This window comes from Notothenia coriiceps, unplaced genomic scaffold (assembly GCF_000735185.1).
Source record: "Notothenia coriiceps isolate Sejong01 unplaced genomic scaffold, NC01 NC01_scaffold00004068, whole genome shotgun sequence".
In the NCBI taxonomy this organism is placed as follows: Eukaryota; Metazoa; Chordata; class Actinopteri; order Perciformes; family Nototheniidae; genus Notothenia; species Notothenia coriiceps.
The window spans coordinates 75,227-102,287 of record NW_011336769.1 but is presented as its reverse complement, the minus strand read 5'-3'; the positions used below and the strand labels follow the sequence as shown (position 1 = coordinate 102,287).

Below are 27,061 nucleotides of genomic sequence, written 5' to 3'. Positions count from 1 at the left end.
GCAGTGCCACGTCGAAATCAATATATTTTTTTGTCAATCGGAAAAGCAGCTGGGAATTCACAGAGGCAGTGGTTATAGGTTAGGACAGAGCCAAGCGTGGTTACAAGGAAAGAGGACATGTGAGGGACGGACAGGGATGATTACAGACAGGAACATGGAAAGTAGAAATTAGGAGGAAAAGGAGCGGCTGTAGAGAGTGACTCAACGTGTGTGTGTGTGTGTGTGTGTGTGTGTGTGTCAGATTACAGATCTGTATTGTCAGTACCCGAGCATCCAAATAGGAAATGTCGACCATGCACTGCTTCCCCCTGAGGTGCGTTGAGAGTGCAGGAACCTGACACACATCATAATGTTTTCTCCCACCCACCGAGTGTTAGCGGGAGGAGAGAAGATAGAGAAACAGAGAGCAGAGAATGATGATATTCTTATGAAAATGAAAAGTGAAAGGAGGCAAACTGTAGGTGCGGAAACGTGCAAAACATTTGAACCGTGACATAACATGTTGACATCTGCCATACTGACAGATGTTGGACATGATACGTGTAGGTCATTGTTGCAGAGTGAATCTGTGCATGGGCCAGTCGTAAGGAGACAGGAAGTAGGCAGGCATGGATTTGTCAGTCTACCAATCAAAAGAAAAACTATCTAGCGTCGTTGACAGTGCATGTTGCTTCTTTCTGTTGACGTTGGTTTACATATTTACAAGTGTTCAGGGTGCTTTTGGTATATTTAAACATTCCCAGTCAGATTTCCATTAAACCTGTCCCAGTTTATAGCACTTTATAAAATCTACCATCAACCCGTCCACTGAGTATCTTAAGAGCCTTTTGTTGCTGCTTGGAGCCTGACACTGTAACTGAGGCTGTAGACTCACGTTGTTGAATAATGGTTTTCCTTTTATTGCCTTCTCCTCGCCCGCTCCCACCATGCTTCGCTTCCTGTTTAGTGAGTCCCCTCTCAGTGTGTATGCTAACCTGAGCAGCAGGCCGACTGAATGACAGCAGCTTTGACTACATTGTGTAGCAGAAAAACACTCAGTTTCACAGCTCAGAGTTGCAGAATAAAGAATTAAAAGGTTCTTCTGTTTTCCATTTGTTGCTTGACGCTTCAATCTTTTAATTGGTTCAATTTCTTTTTATTGGTTGCTTGGCTTAGTTTTTTGCCAAATGCAACAAATCTGTTTGCCATTGGAATGATGAAGACGGAGAGAATACACAGAGGCTGGCACTATTTCAATCCCTAAAGCCTCTTCTGTGGGAAAGCTCGAACGATGCCCTCGTCTTCTCCCTGGTTGCAAAGATCTCAGCTGTGATTCCCTCTGGCAGGATTTGATGGGACGCTGAAAGCTATTACACAACAGTCTTCCTCTGACAACCCAAATGCCTTGAAAATAGATGAACTTTTGCACTATAAACTTGTATATAGATGTATTTGTTATTACATATGCCCTATCCTAACCAAAAGTCTTGGGAAAGTGCCTTTAGATTTATATTCTCTGATCCTTTTCGTACTGTTTTCACCTGGAGATCCCTTGTACTGTGATATTTACCATTCCCTATGTGCATGTTTTTGTCCACAGTCATGGCTCCAGAGGTACGGCTACCTCCCCCCTGCAGACCCCAGAATGTCGGTGCTGCGTTCTGCTCGAGTCATGCAGTCCGCTATCGCTGCCATGCAGCGCCGCTACGGCCTCAATGTCACAGGGTCCCTGGACAGCAGCACTGTAGGGTGAGTCACGCTGCTTTAAGGATGCCACAATGTGGGACATGGATTTATGAGCCTTTTGGAAACATGGGTGGGAGACTGGGAGTTATCAAATATAAAAGGATTGTTAGTCATGGTCGGTTGTTGATGGAATCCATTGAACATCCTTTTAAGATATTATTCCTGGTGTGTTGGTGTCATTTGTGCTTGATTTTTATGATTTGATAAACACTACAAGCTGGAATTAAATCAACAAAAATACATCTATTATTTACAACATTTTAGTCAACAACTACATTTAAGTAAACGTGCAGTAAACCAACCGCTTCTGGTAACAGATTTACATAAATTGAAGTACACATCTTCTAAATGGGGCCAAATGGTAGATTCCTCCCCTGTTTTGCATGCATTCGTTTTTCCAGACTTGACTTTACTCCAACATGGATTAAGTGGGAAGATGTAATTTGATCAAAGGGGCCTTTTACTGAGAGTGCACGTATGTTGTCAGATCAAAGGCTTCAAAAAGCCCAAGTGTTATAACTCTTACATTAAGAGCGGGAAGAACAGTGACAGCGTTTGGTCTCTTTTTGTCTGATCTGTCAAACCTGAATGCATCAGACAAGTGTGGCGTGGGTTTAGAGTAAGAGCTTATTTTTACTACAACAACAATAATATTTCTGAGGTTTACATAAGAGGTCTCAGCAAATTGTACTTTACATTCAGAGTTAAAGCGATATAAGTTATGTAAGGTTATTACGGTTTAATGTCTGTTTTTAAACCTACTGTCGCTCAGATTATACCTCGTTTTAACCCTTGGGATATCGTTTTACCTGCAAATCACTGAAACCAGTGTTCACTGACATTTGTCCCCACCAACACTGAAATGCCATCTCTGCTACAAATAGCACAGAGCTCAAATTGACCGCTGAACTGTAACGTGGCGATGTGGTGGCCAGCGGTGTGAATGCACACTAACAGCTGTCCAACCACCGGGCTGAAACAGAGAGAAATGTGATAATCTAACAGTGTGCCTGTTTCTCTCTCCTCCTCTGCTTCTCTGTGTCGATGTAGCGATAACACAATAAGGTGAGGATTAAGACAAATGTGCATGTGCTGTGTTAAGATTTCAAAAACACCTTTATGTCTGGTGCGTTTATGCATTTTTATGTGTCTGTTTTGTATGTTTATCTAATACTTCATATCATGTTAGAATTTATTTTACGTATAAATGCATATAGAGCTTCATATGAATTATTTCTCATTACTTAAGTTTATAAATATCAAGAGAAACATTGAATCAAAATTGGTTTGTAGTCACGAGGGCTGCAGGATTTAGAAAAAACAAGTAATTGCAACCATCATTATCACGTCATTCAAAATCTGCACCCACAGCAGAATGAACTGTCTACTCCGTGTTGAATGGCCTCCTCTCGTCTTCCTGCAGGTGGATGAAGAAGCCCAGATGTGGGGTTCCTGACCAGGTAGGAGGAGCGTCCAGATTCAGTGTCCGGAAACGGCGGTACGCCCTCACAGGACAGAAGTGGCAACACAAACATATCACATACAGGTGGGTGGTTTTAAATATATGAAGATTACGTCAAGTTTAATAAAGAATAATAATCCAATTTCCCTACAATCCCCATAACCAATCCATCCACACACACTGACTCTACCCATCAACGGGGCTTCTATCAAGTTGTGAAGAAAACCAGTGAATAATATTAACCCAGCATGTGCATACAGCCACAAAGAAATAGCATGTGCACACACACACAGGCATTTGTACACAAACAGGGTTATTGACCTTTTAATTAAGAAAACACATTCCTTTAAAAGGGCAGAACGAGAAACAGAATTTTGTTCACGCAGTTCTTGCTCTTATTCATGCTCTTTGTATTCCTTTTAAACAATTATTGGACTGTGTTGCTCCTTTTATAGGCTTTTGGGCTTAAACATTTCCCAATTCCCTTTTGTGGATCACATAAGCACATACTGCACACAATATTTGGATTGTACAGAAAGCTACAAGCCATAGAATAAACCAACGTTTACCATTGCTTTAAGCCAAACGGCAAACATTACACACTAGGGATGGGAACGATTGATCAAATATTAGAATATTCAAAATTATTCAGGTGGTCGAATATGAGCTATTCATTTTTTATTTATTTTTTGGGAGGGGTGCCTAAGTTGATAAAATATTATCAAATTGAATAATTCAATGTATTCGACAGTGCCATAGCTAAATGTGTCAGGTCTAAAGGTGTGTTTTGCTCCGTTCACCGGTCCCTCACAGCGGGCAGAGCTGCAGGTGCTGATCTCTCTCTCTCGCGTCCGGTTATACTTCACTCGCGTTTATGTCCAAATCCATCAGATCTAGCTAGTTCTAGCTAATGATATGGCTGCTGCCCTTCCCTACACGCAGATCACGCAGACTCAAACCTCATCTTAGGCCCAAATGCGGCGCAAATGCGCTCCGCAGCCGTTGCGAGGTTCCGGCGTTAGCAGTTCATGAGCGTGCTCCCCCGCCCCCTCTCAACACTTGCGACACATGAGTGGCCAGCCTAAACAACAATAAGCACTGCTTGGCAACCGTGTGTGGCGGCAAAGTACATAGACATTTTGACAGGAGAGATTTAGTTTTGCCGGTATTCAACACATTTTACCAGTCATGGTCCGGTAATTATTTACACTCTAAGAAGAGTCTTACACAACAGACATGGCGTCAAAAAGGAGTAATGTGTGGAAATATTTCGACCAGGTTAGTGAGTGCGGTGTAGAGTGCAAACTATGCCAAATTAAACTTATATATACATGCTATACCTTGCTATACCTGCAACTGGAGCAGTGACTATAAATCTCGTTGTATTCTGTACAATGACAATAAAAGCTTTTTGAATTAGAATTTTGAACCTCCGTTCCAGCTGAGAGGGTCTTCTCTACAGCTGGCCTGATTGTGAATCGCCTCCGCACATGAAAGCTGTAGGCCTATAGCTGTCAAACTGTGATCACCAGTTCAATACATTTGACAAATTCGACTTGGTTTTTACTACTTATTTGAACATGTATTAATTTCTTTCCAAAAGTTATTGAACATGTCTTTTTGGAAAAAATGTTTTAGAATTTTTTTTTTTACCCATTTTTTTTTTTATAGGATATGTACATTTCGGTTAACCGGTTAACCGTTTTTTGGGGGNGAACGAATGCCTCATCCGGAAGCTGACCGAGCAGACCCGAGCAGCAGTCGAGAGGAGCCGAGCGCATCCGCGAAGCACACAAAATGGCGACGTCAGAGTTCCCGTTAGCCGGCAAATCTAAATCTCTTCGGTCAAAATGTCCGGTCAAAATCATTTCCCTTTAGCGCAATACTGCTTCACTTTCGCCATTTATGTGACAGACAAGAAGAGTATGTGAAAGACAAGAATAGTCAATTCTAATGTCAAACACTTAATGTGGAGAAAGAGATGTCCTGTATGGGTTGATTGTGCGTTGATCTGTTGGTAATGCCTCGGGGTTCCGGTGGGCATGTAAACAAATGCATAATGCTGCGCTATACTTTGTGGCCTCACCCAGTTGCATAGCGACACTTATTGTTTAGGTGTCTTTTAATAAGCAGGTAGTCCTATCATTAGCTAGAACTAGCTGGATCTGATCGATATGGACATAAACGCGAGTGAAGTCTAATCTGACGGGAGAGAGAGAGATCAGCTGCTGCTGACGAGTCGACACGCAGCTCTGCATGATCAAATGCAGCGGTGAGCGGACAAAACACACACTTCAGGTTAGAATATCACACGTAGCTACCTCTCAAACTACCTAAACTAGTTATAGATATGTTTAGTTTTACTGTCGGGTCACTCCGATCGGGCAACCAGCAGGTGAGGCTTCATTGCCCGAGCTAAATACTAGATGGCCCCGGGCCATCGGGCAGTCCTTAATGTCGAGCCCTGTATACCTTGCTATACCCGCAACCTCCTTTCCAGCTGAGAGGGTCTTCTCTACAGCTGGGCTGATTGTGAATAGCCTCCGCACATGAAAGCTGTAGGCCTATAGCTGTCAAACTGTGATCACCAGTTCAATACATTTGACAAATTCGACTTGGTTTTTACACTTATTTGAACATGTATTAATTTCTTTCCAAAAGTTATTGAACATGTCTTTTTGGAAAAAATGTTTTAGAATTTTTTTTTTTACCCATTTTTTTTTTTATAGGATATGTACATTTCGGTTAACCGGTTAACCGTTTTTTGGGGGGTCAAATATTCAAATATACATTTGCTTTCAAAACTTCCATCCCTATTACACACAGTTCTTGCTCTTCAAAAACAGTACTGAACATGAACCAGATGGATCCTCTTAACATGTAGCATCAATGGGAAAAGAGTGTACATGAAAGAGCCGTGCATGCACCAGAGAACTCATCATTCATTTCACAATTCTTAAGCGCATTTCCTGGCATTCGGCTTCATGAGTAATGTATAGAACAACGTGTTATATCATATTTTCCCTCTTGATTTAGTGAGGTCAGTAGCCCGTATTATTTTTTTCTACATACCATGCCATAGCTTGCCCGCAGCTCCATGTTTTATAGGATAATCCTCAAGAAGTGGGCTTGGTTTTTATTATTTTGCTCTGCCCAGAGGATAAATGTATAAACAGTATTACATGCAGGATTTAATCTAGTGGATCAGCGATCTACAGCTGAAGAAGCGCAGTATATCACTGATGACAGAACTGAACAGATGAGTGCCTATGCATTTTCTCTTTTTAAAAAATCACACTGGGATTTGGATCATTTGTGAGGGCATGGATTTAAAAAGAAGAAAATGAGCAGACTTGGTGGAGAGTGAAGAAGTAAATGGAAGGATTTGAGGAGGTGGGGGGGGGTGGAGGGAGTTGGAGGAGAAGCAGCTGCAGAGAGAAAGAGATGAGCTGAGAGGGGAGGAGAGCTGAGGAGGAAACCCCAGTGGAAAGCAGAGGGTGCTTTCTGACAGATTAGGGTTATGTAATGGGGAGGGAGCATTGTGTGTGTGTGTGTGTGTGTGTGTGTGTGTGTGTGTGTGTGTGTGTGTGTGTGTGTGTGTGTGTGTGTGTGTGTGTGTGTGTGTGTGTGTGTGTGTGTGTGCGCCTGGCCTTCAGTCAGCACTCAGATTGGCCAGCAGCTGCTCCTTTTAACTCAAATTGATGCAACTAGTGCACTGCCCGTTTCGCAACGTGACTTTTCGGAAACAGGCAGATTCCTTGGCATCCGGTATTTCTGGAGAACTTATCATCCAAACAACTTCACACTCCACAATGCACTTCCTCATCAACACACCCGCCAAGTGTGAGATTGATTAAATTAACAATCGTTGAGAAAATGACAGATAAATACGTCCTGTAGATCTTGCTCTTCCATGTGCTTGAATTGACTCTATCAAACTACGGAGAATTGTACCCTTCATGCTTTACAGTCCTCTCTAAATCAGGACATAATGTGTATACAACACACTACTTATAAAATGTCCCTTGGATATTAAAACCTCAGACTTTAAATTGTACTTCCTTTGATCCTTAGTAATACACCTAATAAACAGTTGTTGTAACAATTAAACAAAGGATAGACATACAGAAGGAGACTGTCCATTTTTTTATATGGAGGAAGAGTATGTAACATATTCTTTCTAAAGACATCCATCACCGGTTATCTTTAGCAGTTCTATGTGTCACACAATGATTCATCTTTACCATTCCGACATCTACCAAAATGTAAAAAAAATATTATATATTTTTCTGTTTTTGTTTTTGTGCTGTCCAAGTGAAGTTGCTGAGATCTGTGAATGGTGACACGGCTACAACAAATTATAAGCGAAATGTTGAAAAACAACTCTAGCATCTAGAAGATATAACGAATGCATGGCTTTTTATGTAACCACATCCAGTATTTACTGTAGGAATGCACTAATTAGCCTTGGCATCCTACAGTTAGCCCTGCATGCAGCGACCATTAAAGCACATGCATTGTATCCGGAATCATTATCACATCACGGTGTGTCGTATTTTATATGTCCTCAGAGCAGGTTGGAGATTCTTCTCCTTTTTCAGCTTAGATTAAATGCATTGCTCTTAAAGTAGGACACACTGTACAGTGAGATGAGTAATAGAATCAAATAAACGTGTCTTTGTATTCCTCAAGAGGACACAGTTGGTGCTAAAGCCTCTCATTGTAACCCCAGACAGAGCAAGACAAGGACATGTTTTCATGGAGAACCCTTGAGGTGCTAGAATATTTATTCTTCATTTGAATCTCAGAGAAAACATTTGTACCTCTGCAGACTCTCTCTGGGTCAGATGATATGGATTTGAAGTGATTTGATTTGTAATTCTCGCAAATCTCTATCTGCTCTACATAAGCACTTCAAAAGACAAAAGGGCCATTTTGTGTTTCCTCCATAAGTGGCCCCAATCAGACAGACTGTTAGCTCAATCTCCAGCCACCATCGCACTAACAACACTTCAATTGTTCAAGATGGTTTCTGTAATTCAAGAGAACTGGCAGTTCTTGAGATGGAAGCATTTATTACTCACATTTGTTTAAGTACAGTTGAAACAGAACCAATTTCAAGCTTTAATTTGATACAATTGAACAATAACAACCCTCAACAATTTTCTGCTGTAAAGCACTTTAAGCCCTCAGTATGCTACCTTACTAGCATGGCAGGCAAACACAGTTAGCAACTAGCTTTTGAGCCAGGTTTAACTTGAACAGTTTAGGAACTTATTTGGCTCTTAAGAGTGGAGACCAAAAATAGGATAGATTATTGGACATGTAACATATTAACTTCAAACTTTTTTGAATAAACTCCCATCTTAGTAGATAAAGCCGCTCCATAACTAGTGACTAATTAAAAAAGCTAACGTAATATCTGTCCAGAACAACTTTTTCTACCAATGCATTTCGGATGGCTTTTTTGTAGCTTTATCTTTAAGAATACCATCAATTAAATTAATTCATGACTGTGTCCTCTGTTTCTGTCAAAATAGAAAAACATTAGCTGCAATTGAAATGTTCACCAAAACTCTGCAAGACTGTAATCGAAGCCAACACAACTTCGCCAAAGAGTTAGTCAGCTGTCAGCATGTCTGTGTTGAAAGAGTAATGACAAGTACAAGTAATTTGTGGTTTGTGTCCAGTAATCCGGAAATTTTTTAATGAACATTGAACATCTTCAGTGGCACTCTATTTATATCTCATAACCAGTCTGTATGCTTCCATTTTCACTGAGTCTGATTCAATAATTAATCTCTTAGCTAACATACAATATTAATTTGCAGTATATCAATGTTCCTTACCCACCATGCAGAAGAAGATGAGCAAGATTCAAAGACAATAAACGCTCTGATAATATTTATTTCTATTATGGAAAGTGACAGCATGACAGCCAAACAGAGATGGAAAAACAAAGACGAGGGAACAAAGGACAGTAGGTGACACATCAAGGAAACAGGCTGGATGGGAGGAGAAAAGGGGATTCCTTAAACTACTTGAAACATCGAAGCAAGGAGAAAGAAATAAGACAAAGAAATTGTCACTTTAATTCCACTCGGCACTTATCACATGAGCATCAGACAACTAGCTTTCCTCTAAACTCAGACAGTGCGCTTAGAGGATACAGAGTGTTGTGTGTTTACAAGCGTCTCAGTTGAGTGATGTAAACTACACCTATCCGTCTATCCTGGGAGAGAAACCACATTTTAATAGAGCGTGACACTGTGATATTTTCAAATGAAGTGGAGTGAGTTTTTTCCTGATTGCCCAAACCAGGCGGGGGCTCTCAGCAGGCAGTGGGCTGTTGATAATCCTTAATTAGAAAATAAATTCCAGTGGCAGGAAATTGTCCCGGCCTCTCCACACCTGCAGCAACTCAAAGCCGACGGGGGAGGACTCAGCTGTTTTCTCCCCCAAATCGCTCCATTTAGCTCTCCATGAGCGTGAAATGGCAGCATTCAGGGAAACGGTGATAGGGATGGAGCTTTTAATTTTTTGGGCATAGTTCGACTCTGCAGGTATTATAACTGAATACATCGTTTTGTATCCCACAATTTCTCATGCTTTACAGGTATTGAATGCTTTCTTGGATTCTAAATAACCCAATAGTAGGGCTGCTCGATTATGGCAAAAATCCTAATCTCCATTATTTGGGTCAATAATTGTAATTGCGATTATTAAATGCGATTATTCATTGACTTTGAAAACATCCATTTATTGGGGGGAAAAAATGTGAACAGTATGTTTTTAACAGTTGATTTCCCTGAACTTTAAGTATAATTCAACTGAAAAACCCAAAAAAAAAAAAAAAAAAAAGTAATAATAATAAAAAAATTATCGTTTTATTTCGATTACGTTGTTTTCGTAATCGTTGCAAGCCATAATCGTAATCGCGATTTAAAATACAATTAATTGAGCAGCCCTACCCAATAGTCTTTTGAGAACCATTTACAATATATTTGCTCATCCTGTTAGTTTTAACATTTACATGACTTCTAGTGTTCTCTCAGTCTAACTTTCCCTTTCTGTATCCCGTGTCTCTGCAGCATAAAGAACGTCACACCCAAAGTTGGGGCGGAGGAGACCCACGACGCAATTCGGCGAGCTTTTGACGTTTGGCAAAACGTGACGCCGCTGCGCTTCGAGGCCGTTCCCTACAGCGAGCTGGAGAGGACCAAGAAAGACGTGGACATCACCATCATCTTCGCTTCCGGTTTCCATGGCGACAGCTCGCCCTTTGACGGCGAGGGTGGCTTTCTGGCCCACGCCTACTTCCCAGGGCCGGGAATAGGAGGCGACACACACTTTGACTCGGATGAACCGTGGACTCTGGGCAACCCCAACCATGACGGTAAGCGGTGGTTAATGTGCTTAGGGGTTTTTATGATGGCTGCCAAACAAAAAAAGAAACTTAATTCCCATTTTGCGCAGATGTGCCGAATTCTACTGCCTGTTACGACCCGGCTGCACTCAAGTTGTCTCTTTTTTTTTTTTTTCATTCGCAAAAGTGGTCCATAGTACCTTGAATTGTCTAAGGTCCAAGCTACCTGAGCCAATACTAGAAGGTGGGTGGTAGACCAACTTGTTTGGCAGGGTACACCATCTTTCCTGGAAGAATCACCAAACCTACAGCAGATTGATGGCACCATCCCAGTTCTTAATATGCCCCTTATTCAATATCTGGCCATTTCAATATCTGGCCATTTGCGCATGATATGAAATCATTTATATCCTTTGGAAGTCTTTGAGTGGCTGAAAGCTAACCTTCACATATATCCTAGTGAGGGACACTGGTATCAGTCACGAAAATTATTTGAACAGCTTTGGGCAACCAGAAATGCTGGAAGACTGTAGTGCAAGGTTTTTCGACTAAGGTCACACAATGATGACTAGAAGGCCGAGTTAACTTGAGGTGACGCAAATTACTACAAGGGAACATACTCTCAGGTTCTACAGGAAGATGCTGAAGTGGAGGTCTGTCTGATGTATAAACAACAGCAGTAGCAACCTGAGAAAGCTTTGAGGTGAGCTGTGTTGGAGCAGGAATGGCATAGAATGAGTGATTAGAGCTCTGGATGCTTATTAAGTAAACAGGCCATCATGTTCTCTCACTGAACCACAGATTTTGATGTTCTGCTAGCATGTTATTGGTTTTGCTGGTGGCGTGCTGCAGATTTCCAGTCTGATCTGGTGTGATTTAAGTCTTGTGGCTCGCACAGTCCCGTCTCTTTGTAAACATCCCAGCCTGCCAGCAGATATCTCCCCTGGTGAGCCGCAGTAATCACAGCACCTCTCACTCCACCTCTCACTCCACTTCGACCTCCAGCTCCTGCCCTCGCTGAGTACTTGCCCCCGGAGCTTTACTGCTTGTCTGGCTGTATGTAAGGCTTTAGCAGGGTCCAAGAGGCATTTTTATTGTGTGGGTTGCATGTTGAGCTGCTTTGTTGCTGTTTAGCATTGCGTTGAGGCCCAAGACATCTCTTCTGGTGTGTGTGGCAGCCAGCAGCCACGCAACTAAGCTCCAAGGTTGCCCTCTGACCCCTCTGCAGCATTATGTGTAATGATGAAAGGTGCAGGAGTGGATGGAGGAAAGAATAGAAGAAAATAGTGAGAAATAGACATAATCCAAGTAAGGTTAAACGAAGCAGTAAATCCAACCAAGTACGGAAAGTTAAATGGATTCCTTGTTAATATTCTTTACTCGGGGATTGTTAAAGCAGCGAAATATTTGTGTCTCAGAATTTAAAATGTGTTTTCAGCTTTCTTGTTTTTGAATTCCTCATTAAATCTAAGGGGCAAAACCTGCCCCATGGTCCATTGAGACAACTCAAAGAGGAGTCATGCCTGTTACTGAGTCACGGGTCAAAAGAATGACTGAGCAGGGGACAAGGACACACTCTTAAAACAACAAGGTCACAAATGAGAAGGTAAAAAAAAGTCAAGTTACTAGCAGGAAGGCAGCGGAGATAAGAGTGAAAGAGGGGATAAGAGAGAATGGCAGAGTATCACTAGACAAATATTGGAGGTTCAAGAGCTCACAAGAGAGATAGATGGAGAGGGAAAGACAGAGAAAACCATATAGTGACAAGTAAAGAGAAAACATTTGAAGAGGAGATGAGTGGGAGCTGTTGAGCGTCGAAAGAGAAGTCAGTGTGGAAGACTGAATGTTAAGAAGGAGCGTGGGGGGGGGTTTAGAGGAATAGATAATAGGTTGCGAATGGCTGTGTTTAAGGCATTTGATATTGCCTAGATTAATGAAACGGACAAAAATCAAGGCTCTCAACACAAAAACGTTTTGAGATGTCTGCTTTTCACCCACATGATATGCTTAGACAAAACTCATATTAATCATACAAATGTACACATGTGCAGTAGGGTGGTCCTTAGTGCCATGTACATTTTCGAATTCATTTATTTTAAGCTCCAACCACCGGAATTTGGTATGATAGTCAAGAAAACTCTCCTGGTGAATTTTATTCAAATTCCAACAACATTTACCCCTCCCCTCATCGACCTGGGCTGCCACACCAGCAGCCACGGTGCTGCAACTGAGGCTAAACTTCAAGGTTGATGAGGGAGGGGTAAATGTTGTGAGATTGAGGAAAACAGTCAAACTATCTTGACTAATAGAATGACTTCTGGGGGTTGGAGCTTAGACTTTCCGACTACATTGTATGGACCACCCTAATGTGCAGGTGAAAATCCAGTCCAAACACACACACACACACACACACACACACACACACACACACACACACACACACACACACACACACACACACACACACACTTTTCTACACACAACACACCAGGGCTGTTGTCCCTGCTGTTGTCCTTAGCAGGAGGATTAGCAGCTGTCATGAAGGCTATGATTCACCCCTTCACACTCACATACACACACTTCTTTTCCTCTACCTCCGTGAAATATTAATACCACTTCAACTTCTGTCAAAGCAATCCCATAATGCAGTGTTATACGCCAGACTCCAGTGCTTCTGCCAATAGGAACATGCACTGGCTTGATCCTGGCCTCCTTATTGCGGGGGGCGGGGGGGGGGGGGTGCTCTTGTTCCTGCATGATGACTTGAATGCATATCTAAAGGCTCTTACAGCTTGACGTTAGCCCACTGAGAGTACAAATATCAGGTACTGGTATTGTTTTATGTCGCGGCACTAAAAGCAACATTTTCTGAGCCAATGCGTAGATTTTGGCCGACCAAAACTCAAAACCTGTATGATAAAAGTACTGCATGTACTAATGTTAATACTTATAAGTGCCATGTATCAGTATGTGAAATCAGCGCTCCATTTACCAGCTTCATATGTCAATCTCCTCTGATATGATATCGATAATCTGGCTGCAGTATTTCTGAGCCAGCAGTGCTTTCTTTTCTTTTAGTGATCACATCCAAACCCTGAAATAACTTTGTAGCTCTTTGGCATGGAGAAGTGGTGTGTGGGTGTATTTGTACATTTTGGTACACACAGTTTAATCTTGTAAAACAGAAAGCTTTTCACAATGCAATAAAAAAATACATTATAGACTTGATTCCTGTTTTGTAAGCAATACTGGATCTTTAAGGCCATTACTACTAAAAATCAGACAATTTATTGAACCAAATATTTGTTTTAATAGCAAATGCATAGATGATAGATGTTCATTTTAATCTAAGTATTGTCTCCAAATCTCTTCCGGCAGAGGTAGATAATTCCCTATATTTCCAATGAAACTAGCTCCTAGGATTTGTAATCCATCTGTCATCCATCTCCTCCTGTATCCACGCTTGGTCGACAGCTGGGAATGATGTAACTTTAGCTCGGAGCAGCACATTACGTCTGTGTCAGGCTTTTCCTATTCCTCATCCCTCTTTCTTTGAGTCTCCTCTCCCTCCTTTTATTGATTTTTAAAAGTTACAACTACACACACTCTATAGATGAGCTGCCGTCCAGTAAGCTGCCCTGTACCTTAATCCTCCGCGCTGTTGTCGGGAAGGACCAGTTGCCCTAGCGATCGTCGCCAGAGATGTTTTCTGTTGTTGTTTTGGATGATGACATCACGGCTGCACATTGGAGGATTAATCCCCAGCTGCATGGTGATAAACACTCTCAAACACGTTTTGAAGTACTCACACATACTCCCACCCTCGCTCTCACACACACTTATGCATCTGCACAGTTTTGTTTGCACCTCAGCCCGTGCTGCAACTCTGAGAAGAGAGGATTACTCAGAAGTTACATTCGGTGGGATTTTTAGCACACACAGCAGAATGAAGTTCTTATTAGGATTAGCTAATGGTAACAGAGAGTTGGAAACACAGTCTGTAGCATCTGCTTTATATAAGTGTGTGATTTGTTGTTTTTATCAAAGAGGAGAGTGTGATGTCAGCTAAATCTAACCCTATAAAATGCAGATAAGCATCCAGAAAGTGTGACGGATCTGAGGATTTGGTTGCAAAATGTTGATTCCTGATGGAACCAAGTACACTTGCTACTCAATATGTTGCATATTTTAATGACAGTATTTTTTTACAACACAGAGTTGCATTAATCTAAATGCCTAATTTCCCCTCTAAACCTCAATTTGTATCCTCTTTTTACAAAGTATACTTTTGCATTTCCATCCTCTCTCCCTCTCTCCCTCCTCTACAGTTACAACGTGTGTGTCAGCCTTTGGCAGCGATTATACAATGGAGCTTGCATTCTAGGAAAGGATTTGTTTAAGCAATGTTTAAATGAATAAATGTTTCCAACAGTGGATTAGAGAAGCACTTTTGGCTTGGAGAATTTGATGGTTTTATTCCATCATTATCAAACTCTGGTCGCATCAGATCGGTCTTGTTAACGAAGTGGAACACATCTGAGGGCGACAGAAAAAGTCAATTGGCTTTGTAGCACCTGGCAGTTAGCAAATGTGATGTTGTACTTGTCATGTACAAAGATACTCTACACAAGAAAGATCAACATTCTTGGTGATTTTAGGAAATTGAGCAACATCTCTGAGGATTTGTGGACTGTGTGATTTCGAGATAAACACCGTTGTGTAATCATAAAGCTTTTGGCACCTCAGATCAGTTCCAATATTTAAAAGAAATGTGATCTTTTTTAAATACAGTATCATTTGATCTTACACTGTTGGAATTCACACATATTTGTGTTACGGATTGCGTAATTTTAGCTGCAAGCATATTTTAGCCAAGTGTAAGACAACAGGGAAGGAGTGGGTGATAAGCCAATATCCCCATTGAGATTGTAACATGCCTGGGGGCAAAACAAAGAGAATTGGTCCTGGAGCCCCTTTACTGTGGCTGCCCTACATGTCTAGGCTTTAGAGAGTGATGGATGAATGGCTGTGAGGGATCAATAGATGGAGGGACAGATAGACGCATGGGAACATAAACTAAAGACACAACAGGTTTCGACGAAGGAGGGGGTTGGATTGGAAAATTATCAAACGAGGTTAAGAAGATGAAATATGATTAGATGAAACATTGGAGAAAATATTTCAACAAAGGTAGAATTTGGATGCAGAGCGCTGGAGGGCATAAAAAGAGGATTGAGAGGGGATTTAGTGTGAACACGGGATAAAGAAACTGGAGCTGGAGATAGAAATAGAGATGATTAGATTGTCTTTTCATCAGAGCTCAATGTGCCACGACCACTTATGAAGGGGTGCAAATTCATAGGAGGCGTTTTGATTTGACAGTTTTCCATTTGTGCCAGAAAAAAGCGAACAAGCATAAGCTCATCCATGCTTTATCACAAGGTCATCCTTGTGGGCCGAGGCTGCTGTGTTTTTCTTTGTGAAAAATCAAAGCGATGCGCGCTGGAACAGATAAGACACATTTCATTGTGACTTTCAGTCACACTGGGGCTGATTGGATTTTACAAAAAAAACAGCTTGGCAACAGAAAAAAAGGCATTTCATCACTGCCACTGCATACCACGGGTGAACACAAACACCCAGTCCCACCCAAGGGTGACTTATAAGGCTTGGTATGCCCTGAAGGACCTCCAGCCTCCAGTAATATCAGTGAATTCTATTTAACATAACACAGCATGCAGGCTAGGCCTACACACAGGAAATGAGAGATTCCAGGGCTTTATTATTTTCTTCACCCTTGTCCCCAAAAATCAGCCGAAGAGGTTAGAAAAACACATGAGGAAAATACACCAAGAATGTATGCATGTCTCCAGGTATCAGGATAAAATCACGTTGGCTGATTTGCTGGGGCGGTCGATCACAGGGAGCTGATTGGCTGAGGGAGGGGATGTCGCGATGGTCTCAGCATCGATCAGCTGATTGATTGATGGTCGCAGGAGAAAGCTTGTATCCCTGGCATCGATTGGCAGAACGGTTTATCATTGACGTCCAATCCGGTACATTCAAAGCGGACATCATTTTGGGTGTTTTGACCAGCATACAATGAAAGGACATCAATCTTCTGCTTCTTAGCAGTGGACCGTGCGATTAGAGAGGATCTCATCAGAGACATTGGAGAATGTAGTCTACAAGAGAGGGAAAAGGAGCAGATCTTGAGGAGCATATGGTGTCCTTGCAGGTTTATTTTTAGGTTGCTACTCCTACTGGGTGATGAAAAAGAAGCAGTTCCTGCGTTCTCTGCAGGCAGTAATGTATTTAACAGCCAGCCCTACCCCAGAGAGTCATTTCTCCCTGTAGTCCAGACATTGAAATTACTGTGTATTTTTCCAAATGTTGGAAAGAATGTCTCTTCACTTTGTCGGAGAAGTTTGGGGAAGTTTTGTCTGGAGAGTGAGGTCCATCTATTTGCTGTCAGAAGACGATCATTAAGTCGATATATTTTATTCTTATCTTATTTGTCTTTCTTTAGTTTATATATTATCATCTGTATAAAGGATCATTTGCCTTCTTAATCTTGTTCCTGTCTGTAATTAGACTAGCTATTCCTAATTGTTGTTTTAACCTCACAAACCCATGGACTTGCAATATGGACAAAGATAGAAACTGATATCTATCTTGGGTATTTGCCTCCCTGCTCTTGCTCAATAATAGAACAAAGTTCCTCGTTCTTTCAAGGTTATTCAGCTTCTCAGAAAACCTTCATGTTCTACAAAGCTCTTCAATCTCTCCGATGTCCTTCTGTTTCTATCTTTGTCCCTCTATCTCCTCCACTCAGCCGCTGCCTGGCTCTATCTCCTAAAGAAAATAAATAAGAATAAGATGCTTTTTTCTTACCGGAGGAGCAGATCTTTATCCTTTACTGGAAGCATGTGTCTGTGTGCGTGTCTAGCATTGAATCCAACGTGGCTCCAGAAATTATGGTATTTATGGTTGGGTTGCGGTAAGTTAAAGAATTTTTGAAAGGAAGATGCCGGTAAAACAGCAAAGTAAGCCACACACACACACATTTCAAGGGTGCTTGAAAGTACCTTGTAGGCAGTTTATCTGAAGGATGCGGTATGACAGTTGACATCAAATGTTATAACACTATGATATGATTCCAGTGTAATATAATGTATAGAATCAGGGATGTCCCGATCACCTTTTTGTTTTACAATTTGCCGATACCGATTTTTCCCGATCCGATCTTTATGCAATGCATTAAGAGAAAAAAAAGTAAAAAAGCATTCAAGTTGTCCCTTAAAGTTATTTTTTTATTTAAATTGGATATTCTATCCAACATGGATATAGCTTCTTTTTTTCACAGCAGCATTGGATCAGTTCAGTTGTGCAGCATTGGATCAAAACAAAATAAAGCTTGTCAGTACTCATTAGCTTACTGCTACAATTAGACACTGCGCCCTGCCCACTCTGTTGCCAGATTTGAGAGAAATAAGCAACCAGGTCTATGAAAACAAGCCCCAAAGAAGCAACACATACATGATGTTGTGTCATTTGAAACCAAAACTAAGGCCTCAGGATGACTTTAAGACTTGAACATGGTCATTTTTGTTTTGTAACATTTAATAAAAAAATAAAAAAGTACTTATATATATAAAAAAAAATAAAAAATCCAGATCCCCGATTTTTTTGTCCCGATTCCGATCTTTTGAATATCACGTGATCGGCTCCGATCCCCGATCACGTGATCGGATCGGGACATCTCTATATAGAATCCTCCATGATGCAGTCCAGGAACATGATGAATATACCACAATATATGTTTTACCATCTCAATATCATAAATCTGGGAGATGTGAAGAAAATAAAACTGTGTATTTTTTAATAACACGGTCAAATTACCTTTGACTTAATGTAGTGACCTCAACGTCTAAATCCAAACCTAGCTGTTTTGAAGCTTCATACATAGCATGTATCAATATCAATGTAATGTTAACACAATAGCACATGTGTGAGGGAGGCTGTGGCTCAGTGGATAGTGTGCTGGACTTCGAATCAGGGGATAGCAAATTCGAGTCCCACTGCAGTCAGCATGTCGTTGTGTCCCTGAGACACTTCACCCCAAAGTGCTCCTGTGGGGATGGTCCACAGTATTGAGTATGTAAGTCGCTTTGGATAAAAGCGTCTAACAAATTACATGTAATGTAATGTGGGAACATGGCTGCTAGGTTTCTTGCATCTCACTATATGAATGTTTGAATTTGCTACACAGAGCTATAATATTTCCTTTATTGTGGTTACACCCTGTTAGTTTAAATTCCAAATAAGAATACCACCTTTGGATAAGGGATTTGAATTGCTTTCACAAAATCTCAAAAAGCAATGAAGAGAAAGAAAGCAGAGATATCAGCATGCATTCCAGCCCACCATGCCTCCACTAGAAATAGACGGCCACCTACTGACAGCAGCTTCAACTTCCAGGTGGGCGGCAGTACTCTCTTCCGCCCCCACACATGGATACACACACACACGCACACTTACACTCTCAGAAGGGCACGAAAATCACACACCTAGGGATGCTTGCCCTCCCACTAGTCTGTCAGATGGTTTCATAACCTCGTACCCATAATCCTTAGCAAACAACAAGTGTGAAGAGCCCTGCCTCGCTCTGAGGACACATTGTATTACTCTTTAAGAAATATCACAAATCCTCATTGATGTGGGGTCTGTTTTTGTATTTAAAGGATCATTTAGTAATAACAATGGTTACGGAAACACTCTGGAAATCCTAAAATATGCTTGGGTTTCTAATACTGTAATAAAAATCTCACCATGGTAACTATTTAAATCATGACAATGTGTTCGCTACGACTCATGAGTCAGCTTCTAATATACATCATAATGCTAGATCTGGCTTTTAGTGCATTTTACACCTTTTAGGACTAAATATTTAAATAAAGGCTATTCTAATGTTTGTACTGGGTACTTTATTCAGCTAAACAACTAATGATCTGCTAATACCCTCTCTTACATAATGTAATTCAATGGGGAAAGTATTTTTGGGTCAAATAACGTCTCCGGCTGACACAGAAGTTGTAGTACCACCATAACAAATGTGCTTCAACTCCCTGCGAACTTACTGGATTCCTTGGTTTAGTGTAAACTTTTTTTATTACTACACCAAAAGTTAGAAACAACCAAAAAAGGTTTCTTTGTAAAAATGTAGAAAGGAGAATGACTGTTAGTTGAAGAAAAAAAGATGAATCGAAATTGTCAAATTTTAAGCTGCAGTGGAAGCACTGAAAGAAGCTGACGCTTTGAAACGTCTTTGGCAAACACTCAAACAAAGTCTTCCTCCCCAAAGACAGAAAATAACTAAAAGCTCTGACGTTTCTAAAAGTTTAGGATTTATTGGTTTGTGGGTCATCGCTTGTTTGCGTCCATGGACACAGCTGCAGAAGTGTGCTTGCGAATACATTATTAATGATTAATGATCACAACTGAAGCATCCACACGTCCCTGTCTCTTTCCCAGGTGCTGCACAGAGATAAACATGACAAGAATTAAGGATGTCCTTTCCTTGGCAGCATTTCTTTTTCCTCCTTGCTGCTTGTTTATTTACCTCGAGTCCACAGGAACGGACAATATTTGGATCCCTGGCAATGTTCCACACAGAATGTAGCAGTCTCTGTAAATAAATAATTACTCCGGTGTACATGTGTTGCTCCATTCAGCTGGGATTTTGTTCTCTGACAAGCTGGTGAGAATTAAGTGTAATGGATTCAACAGCACAAAGCGTTGCTCTACCAATGTCAACTGCCCCGAGAGAGACTGAGAAAGAGTGAGGGCAGCAAGTAAGGGATAGAAGAAGAGCTAGTGGAACAACAGACTATTCTCTAAAGGATAGTGTTTCTGAGAGGATAGTGCAGGGTACTGACACTAACACTGCCAGTATTTATTTTTCAGACATGAAACATATTCGAAATTCAAATAATGTGACAGCTCTTGTGTGAACTTATGGTATCATTTCCAGCTTTATGAAAATGTTGCTCTGACATACTGTAGCATACCACATGTGAACACCATGGTATCACACTTGTGGTAATGTAAGTTCATTTGGTGAAATACAAAAGATTGAGCTCTGCCTGCTTCTGTTTCGTCCTGTATGTTGGAAGCAGAGTGTGTGAAATTGAAGCAAGCAGAATGCAGCCATTGTTCTTTGGCTGCATTCTTCACAATGGTCACTCTGTCACGTCGGGCTCACAGCTCTGTTTTGACAGCCAGCAGAGCTCTGTGTGCCCCGGGCCTCTGAGCCAGGCACTGAACCACCGGGTGAGATGCTCTGGCAGCCTGTCAGCACAGTGAGCTCACTGCTGCCTCTCTGAACGTTTCCCTCTCACTTCACATAGCTCCAGCTCCCTCAGTGTGAAGGTTGTCCTGATTTCTGATGACATACCGACTAAAAGAAACAATATTCAGTTTCAATATTGTCAACTGCTCTTCTGCTGGTGGATAACAGCTGATTTCCTTCCTTTTCCTGTTACTGCTCTCTACTGTTGAGCTCTCTGTCAGTCTCAGGGATCACCGTGAGGGCTTCACCATCGGAATAATAAAAAACTAATTCAAATACATTTGACTGATATAGCAAATATGACATGATATATCTTTAGGGGGATCTGTAACTTACAAGCCTTTTTTTAATGTCTATATATAACACCTTCTCTGCAGCTCCACAAGACGTGTTTCAGATATTTTCTTATATATATACTTCACCAACCAAATTGGACCGTTCAATTGTATGAAAATGTTCTTAAAACAATCTCCACCTAAATAAATAGTGTTTAACACCATCCAATCATTTACAGTAAGCACAATTGGAACATTATTGTGGTTAAAAAATAAAAGGTTTGTTCCCACTGCCTCACTCCCAGAAAATATTTTTATTTAACCACCTTTCGCATTTCCTTCCCCCTGCAAAACAAGTTTTTCCCAGACCAGTTCTGAAAGTGCAGTGTCAGCCACCTCGGGAACTGTGGGCGCTGAACAATGGGAAACATTTGAGGTCCTCCGGGACAAACACAGTGCTTGCTTGGACTTGGACGGCATAACAACAGCAATGAGACGCAGTACACAGCAGTAACAATCGCTGCTGTGTTTTCTAAAGAAAGGGTGGAGGAGGTACAAATGGCCGGTCTCTGCTGGGCGTCTGTACAATTACATTTTGTTATAGCTTTGTTTGCGGCCGATCGCTTGTTGTTCATATGGTTTTAACATTGCAGGGGTTGTTCTGTTCTCCGAAAAAGCTTTCCTGCCTGGAGAGAAATAATGGGTCTCTCGATGAACTCAAACAAGAGTGATAATAAACACTGAGCAAAAGGGATTGAAGAATAGAAAAACCAACAAGTGGACAGCCTACTGCTCCCCAGCTTGTATCTGACGTCAGATGTCATGTATTGAGTGAACCGTGGGCTCTTAGTTAAACAGTAAGGCAGCAGAAAGGGATACAAGCCTCTGGAGTCCTGCGCTGACAACTTGAGTTATTATTGCAATTGAACAGTGGTGTCCAGGGCCCCGTGTCTGATTTGTGGGCCGGTGTGTGTTTGTCCATGCGTGTTTATGTCTGAAACCCGCTTTTCCCATGTCACATCAGCCAGCAGATGGGATGTAGCAGCGGCAGCATGTGCAGGGAGTAAATTATGTTGAAAGGAGCAGGTAGAAGTTTCTGGTTTCTAATCACAACCGCTGTTTACTTTACTGCAACCCTGAGGGGAGAGACGGAGAGAGGAGGTACTTCTGAGCATAAATCTCCGGTGACTCTCCTCCTCCATCTCTTCCACTTTATCGTCCCTCAGTAGTTTTGCTGGGGAGTTTTTTTAAGCACTATCTAATTAAAGCAACCTTGACCTACCCATGGGGAGTCTGCTGCCACCGCGGGCTGCCACTAAGATCATTGCACACGCAAACATTTTAATTTTTGTGTTTTGTTGCATCAAATGTGGCTTTTATGATTTAAATAGTAGCTTGGACTGCCTTGTTTTCATGCTAAACTCTTGCCCAAACCAACGGATGGCACAGATGAATCACTGCGTGGTAAAAATGTCTCTTCTTTTCCCCCGACAAACTAAAAAGTTGTTGCCCTCAGGGTTTATCACACAAGCCCTGCACAGCTTTATGTATTTCATCTCTCAGCATTGTTTTCTTCAAATGTATCCCGCTGTGGAAGCCCTCGCTATATTTTTGCTTTATTTTTGCTCTGGCTGAGAAACAGCCACGGACATGAGGATGATGATACAAACTCCAAGGTCAAAGGTTACAGTTGTATAATTCATCATCTCCATCTTTTGTGATTGCAGGGACATTGGGACATCTCACAAGATAAGAAATAGTTCCCAACTTATCGCTTTCCTCGCCTTAGTTTTGCCCTTCTCTTTATCATCCTGTTTTTCTTTCCCACTTTTCTTAAGCAGTTATCGCTCCAAACGCTCTTTCTCCTCTTTTTACCTGAGCTTTTGATCTCTTTATGTATCTACTAGTCTCTTCCTCCCTTCCCTAACTTTTTCCTTCATCTTTCTTCCTTTCTCCCCTTGTTACCTCTTTGTTTCTCCCATCCTTTGCTCATACCCTCTCTACCTTCCTCTGTGTATATACTGTCCAGCTGATAATTAGCTAGGCAGTACAACCATCCTCAGCTTTGTTTGTGACCCCGGGGCCAACAGGACATCCCTATCCACCACAGCGACTTATATAAGCAGCCGAAAACAAAGTGACAGCGCTGGCCTCAAATGGCCCCAGGACGCAGAAAGGCTGACTCAATTTGAGGGATAGAACAAGATGGAGATGTAAAAAGACAGACAGTCTTTCCTTTTACTCGCACAGCATCTTTAGTTATAGGACCTGCGTTGGTACAGCTCTCATTTACCAATACTGCATTTGCTTTGAAATGACGCACTTCTAGAATTACGTATTATTATTATTAACAATATCATTTTTAGCCTGTTTTTCCTACTAAATAATTGGCTTCTACTGTAAGTTTTTAACAATACCATAACGATTGATATATCCAATGGGTTTTTTGTAGATGGGTGTTATGATTTAAACTCTTATTGATTATTTTTCATGCATTATATTTTATGGCAATTCCATTCAGTCCCAATGTAATTGCAGGATATAATACATTGGTACAATCTTTCAAATACACTGACTAACTGTGCATTGGCTCGCTGTGATGACATGTACAGTAATTATTGTTGTGATTTGTATAGTGTATTTCAGTCTATGGAGGCCCATTTAGCATGCTGTCCTGTATCTTATGAGTTACATACATAGATTACTAGGAGCTGTCCTGTATCTTATGAGTTACATACATAGATCACTAGGAGCTGTCCTGTATCTTATGAGTTACATACATAGATCACTAGGAGCTGTCCTGTATCTTATGAGTTATATACATAGATCACTAGGAGCTGTCCTGTATCTTATGAGTTACATACATAGATCACTAGGAGCTGTCCTGTATCTTATGAGTTACATACATAGATCACTAGGAGCTGTCCTGTATCTTATGAGTTACATAGATCACTAGGAGCTGTCCTGTATCTTATGAGTTACATAGATCACTATGAGCTGTCCTGTATCTTATGAGTTACATAGATCACTAGGAGCTGTCCTGTATCTTATGAGTTACATAGATCAATAGGAGCTGTCCTGTATCTTATGAGTTACATACATAGATCACTAGGAGCTGTCCTGTATCTTATGAGTTATATACACAGATCACTAGGAGCTGTCCTGTATCTTATGAGTTACATACATAGATCACTAGGAGCTGTCCTGTATCTTATGAGTTACATACATAGATCACTAGGAGCTGTCCTGTATCTTATGAGTTATATACATAGATCACTAGGAGCTGTCCTGTATCTTATGAGTTACATAGATCACTAGGAGCTGTCCTGTATCTTATGAGTTACATAGATCACTAGGAGCTGTCCTGTATCTTATGAGTTACATAGATCACTAGGAGCTGTCCTGTATCTTATGAGTTACATACATAGATCACTAGGAGCTGTCCTGTATCTTATGAGTTACATAGATCACTAGGAGCTGTCCTGTATCTTATGAGTTACATAGATCACTAGGAGCTGTCCTGTATCTTATGAGTTATATACATAGATCACTAGGAGCTGTCCTGTATCTTATGAGTTACATACATAGATCACTAGGAGCTGTCCTGTATCTTATGAGTTATATACATAGATCACTAGGAGCTGTCCTGTATCTTATGAGTTACATACATAGATCACTAGGCCTAAGAGTTGCTTCTTGCAGCTTTGGCAAGAACCACTCATCCAGACAACTTGTCACTCAACACTGCGCTCCCTTGGGTCCCCAGCAGTACACCAACCGAGGGTCAATTCAATAGGATGCACTATAGCTGAACTAAGATAAACATACATGCAAACAAAGTCTCCTTCCCTTTTTTGTTAGATGCATTGAAGCTTCATTTAAAAGCCTCCATTCACTCCCTATGCATTTCATATTCAAAGGGTCATTCAAAAATGATTCCCCACTGCCTCAGTGCACACAGCAAACACACGCATTTCCTTCAAGAAGTGCTTTAGTAGTTGAATGGGTTTACACCAAAAATACATCGACCTTAAGGAAACCTACTTGTGCCACAGATCATTCTGTAGAAAAGTTGCACAAGCTGGAGCTTTTTCAGCAAAACCTTGGATAGCAATGTCTGAACTTTAACACTCGTGGAGGCCTTAATATCACCTAAATGTAGACTCGCGGACAATTCTACAGTCAAATATCATCAACCAGGTTCCAATCAGGCCATCTCTTTTAGGAAGTCTGATGCGTAAATTCAAGCATTGTACTGAACCTGCTAGCAAGTGTTCTGAATCACTGTCTGTATCTGATGATGCGTTATTCATGTGGCAGATTTGCAGCAGATAAGTGCCTCATTTTCGTAGGAAATGCAATGAATAAGTGATGCTATTCTTCATGCCTGTCGAGTCTCTCAGCGTGATAACAAAAAGAGAGGGAAAGGGAAAAACTGAGGAAAGATGGCAGCGGGGACAGCATCGTTAAAGACAACCTGGATCAAAGAATATTAGATCTTGATCAGTCCATTTCCAAATTTCTATCAAAAAAGCAGCTCTGTGTCTCCCAAAGTGTGTTGACTTAAAGGAGTGATTCAAATACCCAAAGGTCATAGTTTGCTCTAACATTGCATTCATGAATGGTTAGAAAGACATCCACATGAAGCACTGTATTTTAAAACATTAGGTGTCTCCTTTGACTCACATAAATAGCTTCCCACAGACAGCCTATAAATTATACATAAGACATACTGTACTGTAGCAACCCTTATTGTACAATCACGAGTTTCCCAACAATGATGAGTTTCCTTATGGGTTAGATTTGACATATTGGCGCAACATCAGAGAGGAGGATTGTTTTTGTTGTTGTTTTGGTTGCCTGTGACGTAAGTCCAATAAGTTAAATGGGACACAGAGGGGCGGCTTTAAATCCCAAACATCCAAACCTAATACAGTTGGGATTGGGTTGGGGCTTTGCTGTTGGCCACAGTGGGCTTCTGAGTCAAAAGGTCAAGCCAGTGTAGTCATCGGCTTACCACCGCCCGGAGACTAATTACACAGCGTGGGGGGGATGTGTGTGTATGCAATATAAATGTGTTCATATATAGGGGCTGTGTAATGTGTCCCATCAGGTGCTGCAGCCTGCTACGTAATCCACTCATGAGGTACATACATAATGGATTATCTATGCTCATACACATGTGTTTGGCTACGTATTGTTGCATCGACATGGGCTAATTTTGTTGGCTAACCATCAACTGAAACGTTTCCCGCTAAAGTCTGTTTGGCTTTATTTTGAGGGAAACACACTCCCAGCGCCAACTATAAAAGGAGTAGCTTATGTGAGATATAAATTGCTACAAAGACATTTTAAATGTGAGCATAGCGTTGACGGACTGCTCTCTTTCTTTCTGTTTCTAGGTAACGATTTGTTTCTGGTGGCGGTCCACGAGCTCGGCCACGCGCTGGGCCTCGAGCACTCCAACGACCCCACGGCCATCATGGCTCCTTTCTACCAGTACATGGACACCGACAACTTCAAACTGCCCATGGACGACCTGCTGGGCATCCAGAAGATTTATGGTAAGGCTTCCTGGCTTCATTTAGATGTAGAAGGGTACGCTACAAAATAGTAGGACATTTAAATGATGTGTGTAAAAGAATGAGAAATAAAGGGATCTGATCCACATTCCTGGTGTGAGTCTCGAGCGGCAGCTTACGAAATCAGCTGGAGCTGTCTAATCGATCACAGGAGGCGAGCGTTTCATCATCAAAGCACCTACACATGTCTCATTGACACACATTTGGAGTTGTCAAAAGCTGAATGCGGTGCTTTGTCTGCTCATAAAGCTGATGTAGCTCAGGGGCGGGTGTATCAGAAGTGTGAAATTCAATTTGACA

The 27,061-nt window shown here is 41.3% G+C and overlaps 1 protein-coding gene across 2 annotated transcripts in view; it reads left to right on the top strand.

Moving 5' to 3' along the window:
• The window catches only part of LOC104941936 (matrix metalloproteinase-16), a 58,470-nt gene that overhangs the window by 10,798 nt on the left and 20,611 nt on the right, over positions 1-27,061 (top strand). The window contains exons 2-6 of one of the 2 annotated variants that reach the window (XM_010767105.1): positions 1,580-1,728; positions 2,776-2,790; positions 3,149-3,271; positions 10,279-10,583; positions 26,582-26,743. In XM_010767105.1, the coding sequence (XP_010765407.1) occupies positions 1,580-1,728; positions 2,776-2,790; positions 3,149-3,271; positions 10,279-10,583; positions 26,582-26,743 (754 nt within the window). The remainder of the gene's footprint in view (positions 1-1,579; positions 1,729-2,775; positions 2,791-3,148; positions 3,272-10,278; positions 10,584-26,581; positions 26,744-27,061) is intronic. The other variant, XM_010767106.1, reaches the window with a different exon arrangement.